The sequence below is a fragment of the Molothrus ater genome, chromosome Z, assembly GCF_012460135.2.
Source record: "Molothrus ater isolate BHLD 08-10-18 breed brown headed cowbird chromosome Z, BPBGC_Mater_1.1, whole genome shotgun sequence".
Lineage (NCBI taxonomy): Eukaryota > Metazoa > Chordata > Aves > Passeriformes > Icteridae > Molothrus > Molothrus ater.
Window position 1 is genome coordinate 69,175,836 of NC_050511.2, and position 21,484 is coordinate 69,197,319.

The 21,484-nt window shown below is 45.2% G+C and overlaps 1 protein-coding gene across 5 annotated transcripts in view; it reads right to left on the reverse strand.

Moving 5' to 3' along the window:
• Positions 1-3,242: 3,242 nt before the first annotated feature.
• Positions 3,243-21,484, reverse strand: part of RASGRF2 (Ras protein specific guanine nucleotide releasing factor 2) — a 131,147-nt gene continuing 112,905 nt past the window's right edge. For all 5 annotated transcript variants that reach the window (XM_036402968.2, XM_036402967.2, XM_054517851.1 and 2 more), the window contains exons 20-27: positions 17,003-17,063; positions 16,419-16,522; positions 14,593-14,677; positions 13,069-13,266; positions 10,335-10,414; positions 9,224-9,341; positions 8,222-8,290; positions 3,243-7,556 (exon numbers count right to left, since the gene is read on the reverse strand). In XM_036402968.2, the coding sequence (XP_036258861.1) occupies positions 7,464-7,556; positions 8,222-8,290; positions 9,224-9,341; positions 10,335-10,414; positions 13,069-13,266; positions 14,593-14,677; positions 16,419-16,522; positions 17,003-17,063 (808 nt within the window). In that variant the 3' untranslated portion in view covers positions 3,243-7,463. The remainder of the gene's footprint in view (positions 7,557-8,221; positions 8,291-9,223; positions 9,342-10,334; positions 10,415-13,068; positions 13,267-14,592; positions 14,678-16,418; positions 16,523-17,002; positions 17,064-21,484) is intronic.

Consider the following 21,484-nt stretch of genomic DNA (forward strand, 5'->3'; position numbering starts at 1 on the left):
AGCTGTTCTCAGAAATCCTGCGTGTGGAATTAGGGGTTGGAGGGGGCTGTGTGTGTCCTGAGCTCTGCAAGGACACAGATCAGTGTCTCTCCTGCTGCCAAAGTCAGAGCTCTGCTAAATTAGAGCAGCATAAAGCCCCTGGACACAATGTCCTTCTGTACTGGAGGCTGGACTGTCCCCCAGTGTAATGGCAGCTCCTGGTTTTCCAGCTCCATGGGTCCGAAATTCCTGGGATTCAGAATAAGGCAGAGGAGCAGAGCAAGCACAGCTGACACCCAGGGGTTACCCTGACCTCTCCCTGAGAATTCCTCGTGACTGTGGATGCTCAATATCCCCTTACACTGTGCAGCCACCAGGGGCTCAGGCTGGGGAAAAATCCCTTTTTGGGGGGATCCAAGCCCTGCATCCCCACCCAGGGGCTGGGGAGTAAAGCCAGCCCTGGTGTCAGCCATGGGCACACACTGGCCACGGGGGCAGAGCAGTCATCCCTCTCTTGTGACTCCTCCAGAGAAAGGCTCCCCAAGGTGATAATGCATCTCCGCTAAATAAAGAGCTCAACGAGGCCCAACCAACATTTTAAAAATAACCCCAGCTATTTTTAACTTATTAAAGCTGCTCTTCGCAGGACATCCACTAGAGGAAAGGCTGTCTATAATTAGCAGTGTGTTATCTGGCTAAAGGAAGGAGACAAGGTTTTCCTACACATGGAAATGACCCTTTGGAAAAGCAGGAACCTCCAAAATCCAACAAGTGATCCTTTTTCTTTCCTTTTTTTCTTCCCCCCCCCCCCCCCCCCCCCCCCAGCTGCATTGCAGGCACAAGTGAATCAGTTCTGAGATGCTGATTGTCAGGGGGTTCAAACCAGCAATGACCAGAAAACCACAGCTGACAAGGTGTCACAAGAACCACAGAGTTCAAGGTATCTTGAACTCTGGACACCTTCTCTCATTCCACCATGGTGTTCCAGCGTTTCTTTGTCATGGAAACCCAGGGAGGAATGGTTAGAAAAGGAGAAAAGTGCTCTGTCTTCAGATGGTTTTCCTATTGGATATGAAATTTTCACAGCAAACAAAATGGAATTAACAAAACATTGCTATTTCAAATGGAATATGAGATACTGATAGGACTTTGTGTCTTCTCTGTGTGGAAAAGTTCTGGGTTTGCTCTGCATGAAACATGTCAAGGATCTAAATGTGATTTGTACATACGTCCCCAATGCTATAAATTTCCAGGGAGGGTATGGTGAGAGAAGGTAAGTTTTTAGCAATAATTCTGTCAATGTTTCTGGCCCATCCACCCGACCCAGAGTGTCTCACAGTGGAGGTGCCACCTCTGAGAAAACAAACTTGAAGTGATTCTGCTGCCCCCACATCTGCCAAACCCCTGCGCAGAGGTTTGGCAGCCAGGAGCTGGAACAAGCACCAGTCACTGCTTCAGTCCTCTTTGAAACTGGAAATTTCAAGCAAGAATGTGGTCTTCTCAAATTTTCCTTCTGTTAAGGCTGCACAGGAGTCGGGCCAGAATACTGGGGTGTAGCTTTCAAGGCATAATTCAGTCTTCACAATTCTTAATTGTCACAGACACTTTTTATAAAAAATCCTTTCCTTAGGATTTTTCCTCCTGAGAAGCTGAGGGGCCTCAGGAACAAAATGTAACCAATGGTTATCTGCTGCTGTGGAATGCAACAGGTGGGTCTGGGATTGGCCCATGTTGGTTGTTTGTAATTAATGGCCAATCACAGCCCAGCTGTCCCAGACTCTTGTCAGTCACAAGATTTTATTATTATTCCATTCCTTTCTATTGCTTGCTAGCCTTCTGATGGAATCCTTTCTTCTAGTCTTTTAGTATGGTTTTAATATAATATATATCATAAAACAATAAATCAGCCTTCTGGAACATGGAGTCAGGTCCTCATCTCTTCCCTCATCCTGGGACCCCTGTGAACAGCACCACACTCATTCATTACCTTTGCACAATCAGTCAAGACTCATTTCTTCACAGAGCTGAGGGTTTTGAACAGCCTCTAACCACGAGCTTCCCCTGCTTCCTTTGTGGTCAACCACAAAGAAGGCTGGGTGCTCTCAGATTTATTTGGAGAGTCCAGGATGGTTTCCCAGTGCCAGAGGGCAGGGCTGGCTGGGATCTTGGCAATGAGGAATTGTTCCCTGGCACAGGGTGCCCAGAGCAGCTGGGGCTGCCCCTGCATCCCTGGCACTGCCCAAGGCCAGGCTGCACCCTGGGACACTGGGAGGTGTCCCTGCCATGGCAGGGGTGGCACTGGGTGGGCTTTGAGGTCCCTCCCCACCCAAACCAGTCTGTGATCCTACAATGGTGGCCTTAAAATAAATATGTAAATCAGACAACTGCTTGGCATAAGTAAAATGTATGGTTCAAAGTGCTGGGAAAACAACTTGAAATTAAATTATCCTGCAGCACTTATAAACAAGGCTGCTTGGGAAGTATTATAATTTATTTTCTTCCATTGACAGTAGCTGACACCTTCAAGGGTAAGCTGCTCTCTGTTAATTTCAGTTTTTATGTGAAACATTAAAAATGTAAGCAGAATGGAGATGTGGCCACAAGATCACAAAGTACTGAATAGAAGCTGATTTTATTATGTCACTTGCTGTATCTCCTTCTTGCACAGACCTGCCATGCCATTGCTGTTTACTTATTTAAAATGTTAATTCTTGAAACAAGTTTAAGAGGAACCTTTCTGTTTTCATGAAATTACTGAGTTCAACACAGAAGGGCTGTAACCAGTGATTAAAGCTGGAGCTCTGGTTTTGAACTCCCAACCTCTGCCAAGTATTTTCTTCAATTTGCAACTCATTTTATCTCCATGTGACTTGTTTTCCTATCACAAGGGGAGGGTCAGGACCTACTTATAAACCATTGTGTTTTCTGTCTTTTCTGGGTATAAAATGTGCCTTTACTGTTCTTTTAAATGCAGGGCAGGACACCAGCCCAGAGAAAGCAAGGGATGTGTAGACACAAGTCCAAACCTAATGCCAGTTATTACCAGTGATGCCCATGGCAGCTGCAATGCATTGTGAGTGAAAAAGGAGAGTAAAATGCAGTAATTCAAACCATTCTTTCCCATTATGGACCCCAAAATTTTCACTTTTTTTTTTCCCCTTCAATGACTTGTTTTTCTAAGAGACTTGGTAATTCAGAAGGAGTAGATTGGATTTTTCACGACAAGGGGTAAAATAATAAATTCCAACGAGGACTCTTGAAACTCAGGAAAGAAAAGGATGTTTATTAGCACACAGGCACAACAGCTTGCCTGGTATGCCTTACTAACAATACAAAGCAATAACCTCGGGCCAGAAGAGAAGTTGCAATACATGCAAAAAACATCTGGATTGTGCACTAAGCAACACGTTCCACATAGGTACATCTGTCAAATAAACACACATCTACTGCCCTAGGTAACAGAATTCAGAGACTACCTCAGGTACAACAGAACAACCATCACTGAGCAGCATTTTGGACATGAAGCATCCTAGACAGAGACATTTGACCTTTGGAGGCAAAAACTGTAACAGGCAAATAGCTGAGAGCCAGATCCCCAAAGACTTATGAAAAGCTCTCGGTGAAGCCAAAGGTATTATCAGAATGAGGTCCGAAGGGTTTTGCCCTTGGTGAGTGAAATTATGAGTGGGTAAAAATGTCACAATGGGTGAGAGTTTTAAATCATCAGGGTTTAGTGTTGCTGCTAAGAGTGAAAGGATGAAAGACTGAATGTCGATACGAACAAAACAATGTCTGTGTAAAACCCTTAAAATAAATAATACACATGAAGGAAAATTTGGGATAATTAACATGTTCTGAAATCAAAATCAACACGGTTTAAGTTAATAAATAATTAAAATAATTAAGTTCCTTTTTATCCTACAGAACAATAATCAGTATTAAAAACTAGGAAAGCAGAAAGAGGACGGGGACCCCCTCCTTACTCCGAACTCAGGGTGATCAGTGCCACTTGCCACCTCTCACCGCGAAGCCGCGTGTCCGTGTGCCACAGGACGAGCCAGAGGAAAGGGACAGAAGGAACGCACACTGCCACCGTGAACTCCACAGGTTTTCACCGACACGAGGAGCACTCGCTCACTAACAACAGCTGCTGGGTCGGGGCGCAGAGGGCGGGGGTGAAGGCTGGGGGTGAAGGCAACTCTAACCCTGTGTCAGCGTGTGGCGAGCGCTCTCCGTCGCTGGCGGGGACGTGTCTGTGCTGCTGCCCGGCTCCGGTGACCGCGCTCCGGCCGGGCTGCTACGGATGAAAAATGCTTTATCCCCATCGCCGCCCGGCCCCGCCGGGCTGGGAGCAGCCCCCGGGGCCCGCTGCGGGCAGGCTGGGGGCTCTGAAGGCAAGTGGAGAGGCGCTTCGGCCCTTCTGTGCCCGGGGCATCCGCGCCCGCGGGGCTCCTCCGCCGGGCTGTGATGCTCCCGCGGGCAAAAAGCTGCGAGCGACCGGAAAGACCCTAAAAGACAGCGAGAGCCCAGAAACAGAGTCCTCAGCGGGAGCAGCGCTCCCTGGAGCAGCAGAGGCGAGGAGCGGGCGGTGACGAGCGAGATCTGTCCCTCCGAGCGCTGGGCTGGGCACTGCGACACCGCCGGGCCGAGCTGGGAGCAGGCAAAGCCTCACACAAAGCGGGTGCTGCTGCCCACTGAGCATCGCCGGAGCCCAGACATGCAGCAGCGCTCCGGCAGAGGCACTCGGGCCACTCAGAGGTGCAGCACCGAGCCCACAGCCCAGCTGCCAGGGGCTGCAGAACAGCTGTTTCCAGCTGTGCTCACGGGCTGCAGCCCCGGCAAGGGCTGTGGGTGACGAGGTGCATCCTCACTTTTCCCTGTGCTTTAACAAAAGCATTGTATCCCCAAGCAAAAACATCGACATGAAGCCGTCAGCAAGTCAAACATTACTGTGACCACAATAATTTTTAAACAATTTTGCTGCTGCTGCTGCTGCTGCTACGAACACAGATCAAGCATCCGACTCTCCCGATTCCGACCCAAAGCGGCCACCGGGGCAAGAGGCAACCTTTGGCATATGAGCAGGACGTGCTTGCCCGGAGGGGCTGAGCGAGCAGCTTCCAGCGATCTCCAGCTCAGCCCCTCGGGCACAGCCCAGGTCCGGCCACACGAGCACAGCACAGCCCTGCGAGCCAGCGCTGATGCACGGAGCAGCGTGTGAAGCGCACGGCAAGGAACTCTGACAGGAGCGCGACGAGCATGTGGACCCTGTAACCCTAAGAACATCGAGATTTGGTAAAACCGGGTACAGGCAGATAAAGCAGCACTTCACAGCGCACGACAGAGATGCCCATTCACACTCACAGCTGTTACACGTTTTCTTTGTTAACAAAGAAACAACAGAAACAACGTTAAGAAATCACTTTTTGGACCACGTTTTCCCTGCTGCTCCATTACTTCGAAGTGTTTTATGAAACTACTGAATGGTAACTGCTTTTTTACAGGGAATACACAGTCAGTTGGTTTTGTGGTCCAAATAAACCATGCTCTTTTTGTTTTTTCTCCTCATATCATGCATTGGGATGCAATCAGCTTCTTGTCAATCATTAGTCAGAAGAAACAAACACATTTTTTAACAACAAAAAGCTTCTATAAGTAACATTTCTACAGCAACCATCAGCCAGAACTATTTAAAGTGTTCCTAGCATGTCCTTCTCTCCTGCTGTCTGCTTTTCTAACAGAGGAATTTTCCAGTCCCTGCGACACCTCCCCATGCAGTTATTTACAAGGAGATGGTCCTTGTGGAGAAGGACCTTAATGAAATTTGCAGTTGCTAAGGTACATTTGTAGATGCTGGCGCTCACACTCAGACAGAACAAATGGAACTCGTTGTGCAGCTCTGGGCTGGGCCAGCAATGTAATTAAAGTGCAAATAAAGACAAAAACCACAAGCCAGGCAGGTCCATTTTTCATTGCCAGCGTTAAGAAGCATCACGACTGTGTAAGAGATGTCAGATCAAACAGGCCTAAGTCACAATCTGTTTCAAACATCTGTCTCCCTGAGAGGATTTAAGGGAGGTATACGGTGATATAGCCCTATTTCTTCAACTGGCTGAGTATCATTGGAAAAGTAAGGACACTTTTCCAGCCAATTTTTGTTTTCAACAGTGCTAACACCTGTGTTTTATACTATGATGCCTTTTACAGCATTTGAGCTCACTTCCCATGCAGCTACAACAGGCCACTCTTGATGAGGAAAATACAAGAAGTACAACAACTACTGTAGAAATGACATCTGTCCACCTGGTACATCACAAAAGCAGAAGCTCTGAAAACATTTACAAATAGCACATTTTCTCAAACAAAAGCAAGTGATAATTACCAGCTCAGATAAAAATACATACTTTGTGTTTGCTGGCATTCAATGTTTGCCACTGATACGTTCAGTTTTACAGCTAAGTCAACACCAAATGGCTGACCAAAAAAACCCAAAGAAACCAAAAACAACCCCCCAAAAAAGACATCTTTCAAACTACTGATTCCACGTAAAACAAAACTGCCAGTGCAGCCCCAAGTGCTCACTGCTGATCACCACCTGCTGCCAGACAGACACGTCTTTCTCCCCACAGTGTGTCCAGAATGTGCCCTGTAGCCTGACTTGTCAGAGAAGCTGCAGGAGGTGCAGGAAAATAAAGTGCCTCTTCCAGAGCTGTGTGCACCACAACTCTCCATCCCCTGCACCACTCCTCTGGGTCCCTCACTCAATAGCTGGCAACTATTTACAACTATTCCACCAGTCCATTTGCTTCCCATGCTGCAAATACTCTCACTGATGAAAAACATATCTACAAATACTTTTTATACAGATACAATCAGTCACCTTAGAAAAGGCTGATGGGACATTTAAAGAAGAGAATGCTTTGTAACAAGTAGCATGAAATGTACAGCAGGTGTTTCAAACAACTGCAGATCTGAAGTTACTAGATGCTGTCTTAATATCACTCCAAGTAGTAGATGAGTGCTAAAATCCTGCTTTTTCAATGAAATTAACACAATGAGAACACCACAGCCATTACTGCCTCAGTGAACACATAGTTAGCCATCAACCCAGCCATCTCACTTTGCTTATTTATCCTAACACACCCGAGTCTATTACCACCATTTAAATCTGTACCCTTGATTTGCCACGTGAGATGGCTGCAGTGAGTGCCTGTTCACAGGAAAGTCTCCTGTTTCCCAGGAAATCATGGTCCCTAGTGCCAAACATGATCTTTGCAAAGCAGAAATAGCTTAAGCTGGGTAGGAAGGGTCTTTGCCTTTCACCTCCAACACAGGTTTGTGTTGCCTGAGAGGGAAAGGCAGTGAGACTCTGTATCTCTTATAGGAAAAGAGAGCTGGCACTCTGGTCAGAGCGTGTCTGGCTGTGTTTGGGTGGCGGCAGGCGTGGTTCCCATCCCAGAGCTGCGTGCGGGGCTGTGCAGGGCTCAGGCGGGCAGCCGGGGCTCGATCTTCAGGGACAGCTCGTACAGGGTGTCCTCGTCGATGATGAGGCTCTTGTCCAGCAGGTAGTGAGTGACCTGTGGGGAAACACAGAGGGACAGGCTGCATGGAACTGCCACAGAAGTCTCCCAGCTTTCCTTCCCTTTCAGCACATTTTGGGTCCTGACGTCGCCTTGTGTTGCTTTCTTGAGAAGCCCAGCAGCTGCTTGGAATGCTGCTGGCATGAGGATGCACCTGCAGCACTCTGAGAATTCATTAGGATTAATTCCTCTTAGGCATGGGCAAATCCTTTGCCAGGTTACCTCAGCCCAAACAGCCCTTTTGGAGTCTGAGATGAGCCTTCTCTGAAGGCACTGACCAGCTCTGGCCACAGCAGCATCACCCCTGAGAAAGGAAAAGGCACAAGGAATTGCAGGAAGCCCCAGCAGGTGCTTGGGGCACCTCCTGACCCTCATCCCAGGATCTCAGGGCAGGGGGAACACACCTCCCTCTGAACCCCTCACACCCTCCAAGGCTGCAATTCCCAGGGAACCCCCAAAGAGCAAAAATCTTCTTTGGAAGGCACCAAACAAAGAGGTCCTGCGGGGTGAGGGTCTCACCACCCCAAGGACCCCTCCATGTGTCTGTCTGTCCTCTCCTCCACGCGTGGGAGCAGAAGACACCAGCCTCAGCTCTCGGTGTCAGCTGTGGCTCCCAAGTCACTGCTGCCACAGCCTGATCCCAGGAGCAGCAGGAGCCTCACCTTCTGCTGGTGCTCGATGCGGTAGGAGGTCTGCTGGAACTGGCGGATTTCCCTGATGATGTGTGAGATCTTTCAAAAGAACACACGCATGTCAGCTCAAGCACAGCTCTGCTTCAGCCAAGCCACACAAAGCAAGAATTCTGCACCAAATTGTTCCATTCAACATATACATATATATAAAAATATATCACTTCAACTTACATATATAAAATATATAGCTTCATTATAAGAAGCTTATATATTTATTTACTTGTAGACCTGGTTGGGACCCTGTCTGTCACAATTACAGCCACACTTCATTCCTGACAAGAGTTTACTGTGTCTCTGCTAGCCTCTGGTAACTCCTCCACTGTCAGGAGGAGCGAAGGGAAGGGTAGAGATCATCCCCCAACAGCTCCCCAGGACTTCACTTTCCCAAAGCAAACATTTATTCCTCAGCCGGCCCCGAGTGAGCAAACACTCTGCCCATAATGAAACCTCCCCATTCTTTGCCTCGAGTGGCTGCTGCAGAGTGTAGCCCTAAGATGGGCATTAAGCTGAGATCAGAGGAGAAATTTCCATGCCTCCCTCCGAGGAGCTGTTACAAAACAGCATTACACGGCACTGGGAGAGACATCAACTTTAAAGTGCTTTTCAGATAGACCAGAGCACACTCTGAAAAGAACATTGTGATTACTGCTTCCTGGTGAATCACTGGATTCCTGTAATTCTGGTTATTTTAAAAAGCTTTTTCTTGCTCCTCCACGAGCTCCAGGCAGCTGCTTTTTGCCGTCCTTTCTGAGAAAGTGAACCGGGGACAAATTCAGCCCGTGAAAACACCCAGCCTGCCAGAAGGTGGGGATAGAAGACTGGGTCGAGTAATCGCTCTCTCAACGCTGCCTCTAGCGCACAGCACCAAAGCAGCTTCTCCAAAGGTAAATTTAGAGGAGTTACAATGAAATCAATAATTAACTCATGCAATTAAACACTTGTTGGCGAAGCATGTAGGAAACTGAAAATTACCATTCTCATTTTGGAGAAATTGACAAGGCCTTCCTCAGTGAAGTTGGGTGTTCCTTCCTCAATAAATGCCAGGTCAGTCAGGTACATCCCAAGGTAGGGAACAGCAGGTGGGTTACAGCTGTAAACCAACAAATCAGCTTATTTGCCTGCAGCTACATTTGCAAATGCATTTTTCTCTAACTTGCACAAACTCTTTATTACTTTGCCCAGTTCTAATCCATGGGTTGCTTTCTTTTCCAGGACAAACAGCTCCTCTGGCTCTGCTTGAGTTGTGTTTGATCTGCCTGTGATAAATTGAATGCATTCTGCCCAATATCTAATATTAATGGCATTTTTAAAATAGACCATTAATTATTCTGGCTGTTCAGTTCTCAGCTCCTCTCAGGATCACCTGAGGTAGTTATGCCCCTCAATTCTGAAAAGCCTGCTACCAATTACAAAGCTCACAAAAACCCAGGTTTTTGTACGGCTGAAATCAGTTCTACATAAATTGTAGAACACTTGACATGCAATATTCTGGATACCAAAATTACAGAATGTCAAGCACAATCCGGCAAATCAATTAAAGAAAACAATGTTTACGGACTGCTGCACAAAAGCAGCAGGCTGTTTTGCAGCAGGCTGAGAGGCCACAGGAGAAGAAATATCCCTGTGCCTTTGTCCTGTCCCTATGTTCCTCTCATAATGTTTTGTCAGAATCATAATTTATTGTCATATGAATGGGTCTGTGACCTGACACAGGCTTAGTCCCAAACCCTAAAATTGTTAACTAGAACAATCCTGTTTTTCATAAAAACTGCAATTTATAAAGCTGGCTTTACACTTATTGAAAAAGTTTATCAGCGTAAGTGAAACCCCAACAGGGAATGTTCACACAGAAAAATAGTTTAATTTGTTTCAGTAATTCTCTGGAGCCACTATGTTTACCCATCAGGGGTATTAAATCATAGCATATGCAGCAAAGTCAGATTGCCAAATAGAACCAACCTAGAATTTAAAAGGTTATTAGAAAAAAAAAATAATTTAAAGCCTAATCACAGCCAATTAATCTTTAACATGAACTATCCACTGTTTATAACGAAACACAGTTGAATACTGTAGGGAAGCTTACTTTTTGAGCATTTCTCTCAGGTTCTTAAATCTCCCCTCAGATGACACAGTCTTCTGAAGCTTGTCCATGAGTGCTTTTGTCTGGGAAGAAAATGCATTTCAGATGTCATTGCTGGTGCATGTAAATGACTGGAATTAGATTCTATCCAAGGTGTAATTCACTTATCATTCCCACCCCATTTCCTAGAGTAGTACAACAGGCATTACTGAATTAGGAACTCAGCTTTACTGCAGTTCCTCCTGTCTTTCTGCAAATGGAGATTAGGCAGCATTATGAGTGATATACAGAACCTGTATTTATGCTGATGCTACCCTGCAAGCGGAGGAAAACCCACAGATTTATTACCTTGATGGTCTGGAATTCAGTTTGCTGTGCACACAAGAACATTACAGATCCTATACGTGGCTGAGGATCCTCAGCTGCATTTACTGACAGCAAGGGGTGGTCACTGCCTTGGAGCTTGCACTGAGCTGATTTTGCGTTCCAGACAAATGCTGAGTATGTAAATGAGAATATATTCATGTCTTACACAAATCACTGTCAGTGGGCATCACCAGACATTGGTTCCTTCCTAAGTGAAATAAATTTGATTTTCAGCCTGTTTAGGCTACTGACTTGAGACTTGAGTGTAGAGAATGATGAGAAATTCATCCTATTTGAAACTGAATTTCCGATTAAGAGAGAGCTGTAGGCAGACAGAGTCACTTTCTTCTACGTGGCAGGCTGATGAAAAACCCAGATTGCATTCCCAATAGATATCAGAGGACTGTGCCACAACATCAGTCTGCTGTGGGCTTGGTTTCTTATTTTTTAATAGAAAAGTTTAAAAACCAAACAAATTCTATCCACAAAAATTTTGGGAGGTAAACCCACTTATAAAAGTTTGTACTGAAAGAATTTTAAACAGATTTTTAAATAGAAGAATGTAGCACCAGCTGTGAAGAAGCTGAGAAAATCTGACTGGAAAAGGTGTTACAGTCAGAATTTATGTTAATTGTATTTCTCTGAACCATTTAGAACACAAACCATAAAAGAGTGGATTATCTTCATCCTGACAGCCTTTTTAAAATGTGTCTGTCTTGTTTTTGTGGCTGGCAGTTTTTGCTGACATTCTCAGCAGCCAGTAAGGGTTTAAAGGAGGCGTTCACTGCACCTAAACTTGAGCTCCTAAATGAGAAAGAAGATTTTTTATCAACAGTCTCTTACTGGGTAGAAAAGCTCAGGAATTTGAGAGGTCCTGCCCTTCCTAAAGGCTTTTTGCACAGGCAGTTCCTATTTTAGGCACATGACCAGACTTTAACCATAGTTTGTAATCACCCAGATGTGTCTATCAGAAAATATCTAAATTTAGTTTACTTGAACATTTCAGCCATTCAGGCCAATTGGCCCCTGGCAATAACCTTGAAAACATTTTGTTCGCCCCCTAAGAAAAAAAAAAATAAACTACAAATTTCCTGGACAGAAAATGCCAGTCCCACAATTATCAACACCTTCATGAAGGGATGAGACTACTGTTGGGCTAAAAACAATTTACAATTTACTCACATAAACATCAGCCTCAGCCTCAAAGGCTGTGAGACTTTAGAGGAGTAAGAAGTCAGCCATAGCTCAAGGTAGTCACAATTTCTTCATTACAATGCAATATATAACATTCCAATCCATTGGAAAGTTGTGACAAAGTTTATTTTGTTTTTCCAACCTATCACCTCTACTTAATTCTGCTGCACTGCAGATGCTTTTATCCAATGGGATAAAATTCTATTAAAATTCTATGTAATTATACATATATAATGATAACAATTATTTATTATAAGAAATATATATTATAAATATATTATATATATCACTATATAGTATATATTACATATATTATATGTATACTTATTATATGTATATTTATTATAATAAAATTATATATAAAATTACACATACACACATATGCTTCTATTATAACATCTAAACTCTTAGCTTACTCTATACAATTACATTACTACACTATAAAACCCTACATCATCTTACCCAATAAAGTTTCTCACTTACTGAAGGCATATTCTTACTTATAACTATAGAAACACAAGTTTATAACTATTGTGCTTAATTTCTGTGTACTTTTATTTTTACATCAATCCAAGCCTCTTCCAAGGCTACAGCTCAAACCCTTCAGTATCTGTGGAAGCCTCCATCTTTCCATTTCCTACATCCCAGGTGGTGGAAAAGCAGAAATATTCACAGGAGGGGCCCTGCCTCAGCCCCTGGGCACGGTGGGCAATGGAATCAGAACCACCACTGTCACTGTCATATTGTCTGAAAAATCCCTTTGCATAGAATTTTTCTCCTGGGAAGGTGAGAAGCCTCAGAGAAAAAATGAAAGCAATAATTATCTGATTTACTTCTCCTGTGTTTTGCTGCTTTGGAATTTGTTTGGAGATTGTTTACCAACAGGTGGTTGATTGGTTGGTTTCATGTGAATTATTTCCACTTATTGGCCAATTATGGTCAAGCTGTGACGGGACTCTGGAAGGAGTCACAAGTTTTCTTTATTGTCTTTTTAGCCTTTTGTAAGTATCCTTTCTGTATTCTTTAGTATAGTTTAGTATACAGTATTCTTTAATACAATATAGTATCATAAAATAATAAATTAGCCTTCTGAGAACTTGGACTCAGACTCATCACTCCTTCCAACGGCGGCGGTCCCAGCAAATTCAAGAGCCCGCCGTGGCCGTGTCCCTCTCACCTGTTTGGACACCTTGGCCCAGGTTTTCTTGAGCCTGTAGATGGCACTCCTGTTGAGGGCCGAGGTGATCTCCAGCACGCCGTTGTAGTTGTGCAGGCAGCGGCAGATGTCGGCCACCGCCACCCACTTCTCGATGGCGCTGGCCCGCGAGGGCACGTCCGCGTAGCTCATGATCTGAGAGGCCACCAGGTTGCTCATCTGGCCACGGAGAGAGAGAGAGAGGCAGGGGTCAGGGAGATGGAGCACCATCCCTTCCAATGTGTCAGGAATTAACAGGCAAGGCAGGAGAACCCCCAGATGTGCATGACAGAAATGAGGGCTCTTGGAACACAAACAACCAGGGGAGCTGGGGATGCTCAGCCTGGGGAAAAGGAGACTCAGGGTGCCCTCATCACTCTGCACAGCTCCTGAAAGGTGCCTGTGCTCAGCTGGGGCTGGGCTCTGTCTGCAGGAACTGACAGAACCAGAGCACACAGCCTCGAGCTGCACCAAGGGAAATGTAGGCTGGATATCAGGAGAAGGCTTTTTACAGAACGAGTGGTAAAGCTCGGGAATGGCTGCCCAGGGATGTTGTCTTATATAGCAAGAGTTCTGTTATCGTTATGGTGCAAGGATTCCATATCGCCAGAGTTTCATACCTCCTCAATGTTTCTCATAGGCAACTCCTCTAAACACTGACTGGTCCTTGCAGCAGCCATCTGACCCCTCTCACTCCAATTCCCACCAACCCACTCTTTTAGGCCACTTGTTCTTATTGGCTACAGGTGTGGCCTGTTAAGATCAGGCCTGCTCCTAATCTTTAGTAATAGGGTCCAGCTGCAGCTCCTTGGGGGCTAAGATTACATTCTACAGCACCTTCATTTACCCATATGGTGTCCCCCTACACAGGGAGGTGGTGGAGTCCCTATCCCTGGGTGTGTTTAACAAAGCCTGGATGTGGCACTGGGTGCCAGGGTTGAGCTGAGATGTTGGGGCTGGGTGGGACTCGATGATCTGGAAGGTCTCTTCCAACCCAGAATTCTGTGATTCATAAACGCAGGGAAAGGACATTGTAAACAGAGCTTGGGGCAGGTGGAGGGGATGGGGACAGGAAAGAAGGGTTGGGGATGCAATGGGAAGGTCTCCGAGCCATCAGCACTAAACCTGATAGGGAAGTCTCCCAGTAAAGTTCAAGGAAAATGATAAAGGAGAAAGACGTGTAGGAATACAGAGGCATTAAACAGCATTGGTGTTATATTTCTCTGGAGAAATTGAAGTTTCTTCAGTAGGCTGAAAGGCACTGTGCTACAGTTTAAAATGTTCTACCCTCTTAAATTGCCACTAAAATGCTGAGTACCAATTATTGAAAATTAGAATCTTCATCTGCTTTGATTTAGATTGGTAATTACAAAGAGGCTGCAGCATTCGGTCACTAATAGATAAGAAATCACATCACATTGCAACACAACCCAGTATTTCTGTACCAGAGGTCAGAGGCAGTCCATGGGGTTCCTAGAAAGCAAGTCTGTATTTGAGAGTACTTACATCATTAAAATGTTGACTAGTTTTCATAATATAGGGAGTTCTCTCATTTTTATCCACTTTCATCCAGCCCTGCCCAAGGAACTCTCTAGACATTGATGGGAGGAAAAAAAAGCAAAAAAATCTTCATAAACACAGTACAGAGTCTGTCTGTAACAGCCTAAGCAGATTTCAAGGATACCTCAATATGCTGGAAGCTAATAACACAGCTTTACACTAATTCCAGCATCTCACTATACCATTTTTAATGTTGACTGAAATGGTAAATAGTGTAAAGAAGATTTATTTTTCTCTTAATCCCCTCTCCCCCATCACCTCATCCCAATTTCCAGCACTGTGACTGCATTTACACCACGTTATCCTTGTATGTGTGCAAACCCTTTTGTCAGGGGCTGAGTTGGGGGGTAGTGGCCACCCACCCCAGCCTGGTGGCCACTGGCCCGCCAAGGGACACTCTGTGCCAGGAGTGTCCTCCCCTCCCTACCACAGACAGTGGGTGCAGATATGAAGAGATAACCCGGGCTGCAAGGCCCAAAGGGATCGTCGCCAGCACCAAAAGGCCTCAGGCCCCAGCTAAGGATCAGCATCTCAGTCTGGAGAGCAGATGTGGGAAGAGATAAAAGAAATATTCCTGACTGTTTTACAAACTATAAAAGACACACAAGTTACCACAGAGGCAGAAGCCTCCTACACCCTGAAAGTGCTTGCGACCTTTCCCTGGAGTTTGGACACAGATTCCATGGATGCTTCCCTGGGGATTGAGGGAAAGGATCTCAATGTGTGCCCCACCAACAACTGGATGGGAAGAATTGAATCCTAAGTTGTATTATTTCTTCACTAGCTGTAACATTAACAGGTACTTTTAACCTCATGCTGTATATAACTATGTGTATATCTATAATAGATATGTATATATCTATTAGTAGTTTTCTTTTTGTCCTTATTCCGCTGTGGTGTTAGTTTGTTTTAAGTCCTATGTCTGTTAATTTTGTGTCTATGTCTCAGGTTTAGCTGGGTGTGTGTGTTCCATTTCCATCTGTCAGAGCTGGGGCAGTTCTCTGCTGTTCATGGCCATTCATTATTAATTATCTCCTGTCCATGGCCACTGAGTGTCCCTGCAGGGCTGATCCAGTTCCATCATCCCATGGGGAGATGCTCCGCCCAGGGGAGGAGCCAAGCATTCCTACCTGGATCCAATCTGAGCTTTGGGACAGCCCAGCAGCCTTTGCCCAGTGCATTGCCAGAGGAGCAGCTTCTGCTGCCCTGCATTGCCAGAGGGAGCCCAGGCCCATCTGCAGCAGCCCTGGAGCTGCAGAGGAAAACTCCCCCCTTGTGCAGGATCCCTGCTCCAGCAGAGCCACAGCTGGCACTGCAGGAGGGCTGAGCCCCCATGGGATGGGGCTGTGCCACCCCCTGACACACAGGGGACAGGGACTGCTCTCACTCTGACACTGGTTTGTTTCTGTTGTTTGTACTATTTCATTTTTATTTTATTTTTACTAGTACAGACCTGTTATTCTTACTCCCATATCTTTGCCTGAGAGCCCCTTAATTTCAAAATTATAATAATTTAGAGAGAGAGGGTTTACACTTTCCATTTCACAGGAGGCTCCTGCCTTCCTTAGCACACACCTGGCTTTTCACACTAAGACAGTCTATTAAATTAATAATTCATTCTCTAACAGACCAAATCAGCCATTATGAAAGAACTTGTGAACAAGAGTGGGTTTTGGAGTGCTGGCCACCTCCATAAAGCTGCCAGCTGCTGCCAGAGGCCTGGGCAAAGGGCAGGCAGTTATCCAAAGCCCCCCCCAGGTGCAGAAGCTCACTCGTAGGGGATGCTGCGGAACACGACGTGGTCCAGCAGGGTGATCTGCTCCGCCAGCTCCATGGCCGACAGCGTCTCGAAGCACTCGGGCTTGGGGCAGTCTGCCTGCAAAGCAAGGACAGCTCTGAGGGGTCTCTCCACAGGGCACAGGGCACGAGCAGCTGCCTGGGAGCCCTCAGTAGGGCTGTAATTAACTTCAGGATCAGGAGAAATGAGGATTAACAACAATCGCAGACAACACAAACACCCGGCTGGAAATTCAGAAAGCAGGCACACACCAGCTCAGAAGTATGAATGTGAGTTTATAAACTCTGCATATTCTCCACTTGTATTTGCACATATATTAATATCTTCCCCTTTTTTTAAACCTTGAGATTTTATCCAAATACTAAAGTTTTGACATGTTCATTTTTGCTAGGGGCTCCAAAATCTTACAATCTCCAAACTGAAATTGACATTCCTGTTATAAAAACAGTATATCTATCCAGAAGTACTTTACAAGTTGCATTTGGTTTAAATTTTGTTGACTCAAACACATAACATTTCTGTAGGAGTATTTATGTTTAACTGTCAAGATGAACTTACCATCTGAATGATATCCTCTATTTTCAAATGGTTATCATCTTGATCATCCTGAGAAAGAGTCCTGAAAAATACAGTGGCAGAACATCCTATATAAATGTAATTGTGCATGGTTATGACATAGATCAGCAAAATCGTTTATTTAAAATAAATCCTAAGCCTGCAATTGAGGAGGTAAAGGAAAAAAAAATCTGTAGCCTAAGAAGTTATGCCTTGCTTTAATTAAAATGTGTAAACTGTTACAGTATCAGAGACATGCAAGATGAAATATTTCCATGGAGGTTTAAGATCTCTCAGCTAATGAATCTTGGAAATTGTCTTGTTCAGTGTCCCACATTGAGCTCAGTGTGTGGAAATGGACAGCAAACTGCAGCTTGTACTTTTAGCAAGGACATGATTTCCTTTCAGTAATAATAGTGCTAATGAATGTTTCCAATTCTGCTACAGAAAACCTGTTATTAATATGGTTATTTCAGAGTAATGGGTCAAAAATTACCTAGGCAAAACTAAGTATTGATCAGACATCTACCCTGATGTAACATACTGGCACATAATTACAGGATCTTACCCCTTCATGTGGACATTAGAGACAGAAAGAAACCTTGACAATGCTGGATTTTTCTAATATAGGAGGGAGAGGATTCAGGGAGAAGGAACAGGAGAGGAATGCAAAAGGCTGTCAGAAAGCACACTTTTTTCCTTTTTCTTTTTTCTTTTCCCCATAAGGGCTGGAAACACCTTGTGCCTGCAGGGCAAGGCGTGTTTATCTCTCCAGGAGAGCCCTAAGCTCCTTGCCCGGATAATAAGGAGTGCAGCCTCAGTCCCTGTAAATAGCCTGCCAATCTGTCCCGCAGAGCAGCTTATTTTGTGCTGCTCCTCATGCCTGGGGGCCTGCAGGAAGGTGCTGCTCACCCTGTGACAACAGCCTCTGGCAATGGAAACCACACAGGCCCCGTGCCTCCGCCCCAGGAGTTCTCATCAGTCTTGCAAAATCTGAGTTGCTTAAATATAACTTCATGTTATGTTATGTTTATGTAGGATCAGGTTCTCGCCTTTGATACTGAAATTGTTGTATTTGGTTAATATGAAATAAAGTATGAATTCTGAAAAGACTGAAAACAGTTAACTTTAATCTTTGCCTCCTGGTACTCTCTACCATCACATCTCATATTTTATGTAGGCTTTCAGTCTGTCATTCTGAACAGATGCTTTTTTCCTAGCACAGTGGTCTCATGAAAAAACCAAAACCAACTCTCCTTTTATCCATAAATGTTCTGCAGTGAAATCTGCAGAGGACAACAGATCTGAAGACTGGATAATGGTAATTTTTTGACAGCATCAACAGCAGCTTCCCCTTCAGTCTGGGCTGTTGCCAGCCTTGGGACCCCCAGTTTCAGCAGAGGGCCGGGGACACTCACTGGGCTGCCCAGCCCTGCTTGGACAGCTCCCACTGCCCTCCCTGCAGAGCTCCTGGAAGCAGCAGATCCTTGTGGGAAGAGTCACAGGAGACAGCAAAGGCACAGAGGAGCTCTCCTGAGCAGCGTCACCCTTAGGGAGGACTGAACAGGGTCACTCCTCCAGTATCTTCAGAAATGAAGGAAGAAAATTTAAAAGAAACACCTTTCTAATTCTTAGAATCAACAATTAAGATTGTCTCTCACTAGTCTTCATGCCCGACCAGGCCAAATATTAAAATAATTTTCTAATCGAAAGTATGTGTCTCATCCTTTCTTTGTGGTACATAAAACATATTAAAAATATCTAAAAGCTAGGGCAAGTTAGAGAGCCTGAAGTGTGTTGTTTGGTGAGATCATACAAGGCAGAAAAATTGTTCATCCATCACATTTTGACATCTGCATATCCCTCAATTTCATTTATGTTTAGTCTGAAGAAGAAGAAGGAGGAGGAGCTGTTTCTGGAAGCAACCTGTTTTTCTCCAGATAGGATTATCTATCAATGTTGTTCACTGCTGTTCAGCCTGAACTTACACCTTCCTGCTTCTTTATCAGTTAAATTTTATCTAGATTTCCAGGGTTAGTAAATCAGGATGATAAAATCTCAAGCAAAATGTACATTGGGAGGTTTGCCTAGCTTTCAGAACAGATACTGAATTTAAAAAAGCATTTTTACCCTGAAGAGAAACCCTGTCAGTCCACACAGCAGAAATCCCATCAAGCAAGAAATACCAGCTGCTTTGTTTGATGACTCAAGGCATGAAGCAGCTCAGCATCTCCCATCAACATTTTCCTTGTCATTCATATTCCAAACAGAGCCTTTCCCAGAGCTGACCTGATGGATCTTTGGAACACAAACCAACCTTTCCTGCTCCTCTGATCTCTGCTAACAAGGGGATGGATTTTCCAAGGATGTGCACGCATGCAAAGGCTGGGGCAGTTTGTAAAAAGATGTATTTTTACCCAATATCCTTCAGGGTGACATAGAAAATACAAGTGTTAAGCCTCAGAAAGCATGAACGTTTTTTCATGAATGTTTGAAGTGGGATTTTTTACAAGAAATGCTTGTCCTAAGCCCATTCTGCATTTGTCAACCTTTCAGGCTCAAGAGTAGACTACAACAACTGAGATGTGGGGAAGCCAGGGCCTACAGTGACAGCTGACAGGCAACCCAGAATTCTGAGAGAATACATGTTTTAGACAAAATGCCTGCAGCAAGCACCTCTGCAGAACAACAACATTTTACAGCACTCACTCAGCAAGGGGGTGAGTGACTATTTTTATGAAAGACACATCAACTAGATTACTCCTTCTTCCCATTTTCAGCCCATTCCAGAGAAACCTTTTGAATGAAAGTTTCACCAAATCCTCCAGTTACGACAGATCTGTGCCTGCTCATGAAAAGCATGCTGTCAGAAAGCCTCAAAAAAATTGGTTTCTAAATATTTGTAACAACAGTAAAAAAAAGCCTTTCAGTTCCAGGTAATTTGTGTTTCCCCTCTAAGCAGAATCAGATGACAGGTCTCAGTTGAGAGGGATGACATCTCTCCAAGGAGCAGGGCACAGGCTGAGCAGCTTTTCTCCAAGCCAGACCCTGAACAGGAGCCAGGAGGGAAACACAAACCCTGGGACCAGCTGTGCATATTCTGCAAGGGAACAGAGCAAGAAGATTCACAACAAGTCCCTGCCTAGGTTCTGTTATTGTCCATGCAGAAAGAGCCAGGATGCCTAAATTCAGAGAATTTTGGTGGAGAGGATTGTGGCATTCACTTTCTCTGAAAAAAATCCCTTTGCCCAGGATTTCTCTCCTGGGAAGATGAGAATCCTCAGAGAAAAGGAAAACAATTCTGATCTCATTTGCTTCTCCTGTGTTTTGCTTGTCTGGAATGTGTTTGGAGATTGTTTACCCACAGGTGATTGTTCCATTGCATTCGGCTGTGAGTTGTTCTCACTCTTTGGCCAACCAGGGCCAAGCTGTGTTGGGGCTCTGGAAAGAGTCTGGAGTGTTCATTGTTATCTTTTAGCATTCTGTCTGTATCCTTTCTGTATTCTTTAGTATAGTTTAGTATAACATTCTTTAATATAATATAGTATCATAAAATAATAAATTAGCCTTCTGAGAACATGGAGCCAGATTCATCATTCCTGCCTTCATCTGGGGGGAGCACAAATACAATAGAGGATCTCCTCTGTGACAGGAAGAGACTGTGGCAGGAGTGCTGCATTTCCTGACCTTAGTTTTGTGGGTTTTTAGCTTCAGGTAACCACAGGGTCCCACCACAGGGCTCCTTGGTAATGCTAACCCATCATGAAGGAACTCAGGAAACATTTTTTCCACTGCAGGCCCTCTCTCCACGCTCAGAACAGCGACTGTAACCCAAGAGAGGATCCCCAGTGTGCTGCAGAGGAGGGAGACATGCTGTGGGATGGACCCTGCAGGATGCGGAGCCCCTCCAGGGTGGCTCAGAGAAGCCTTGGCCCAAAGCTGAGCAGTTCTGGGTCTGCAGGAGTTGGTTCTGCAGCAAACAGAGATCCCTGCAGACAACAGGCAGCCAGAGCTCTCCAGTCTAGGGCAGAGCAGGTTCAGTCCTACTGAACCAGCCAGGGCACCACGGGGCACAGAACAGGCCCCACATCATCACAGCCTCCTCCTGCACCACAGCAGCACCTCTGCTCTCAGAGGAAATGAAGAAGAAGCCGTGCTGCTCTGTCCCTGGAAGCCTGTCTGCACTCTGGGCTCGTGCAGTTGTGCTCTCAGAGAGGACACAGGCACGTCAGTGCCGCCTCTCCTGACTCCCTTCATTTCTGACCCTTCAGAAATCAGCTCCAGAGCTGTACAAGGATGTTTGCAACCTGCCAGGAAAGCTAAGCCCCCTGACAGAAGCTATTCCCCCATTTCATGTACTGACTATTGCAAAGTCAAGTTGCCAAAGAGCAGCTGGCTCTGCCTCTGAGTCCACCACCAGGCTGAGGAGCAGAGGGAGCCCTGGATGCCCCAGGACTGAGTGCTCAGTCTCCACAGGGACAGCAG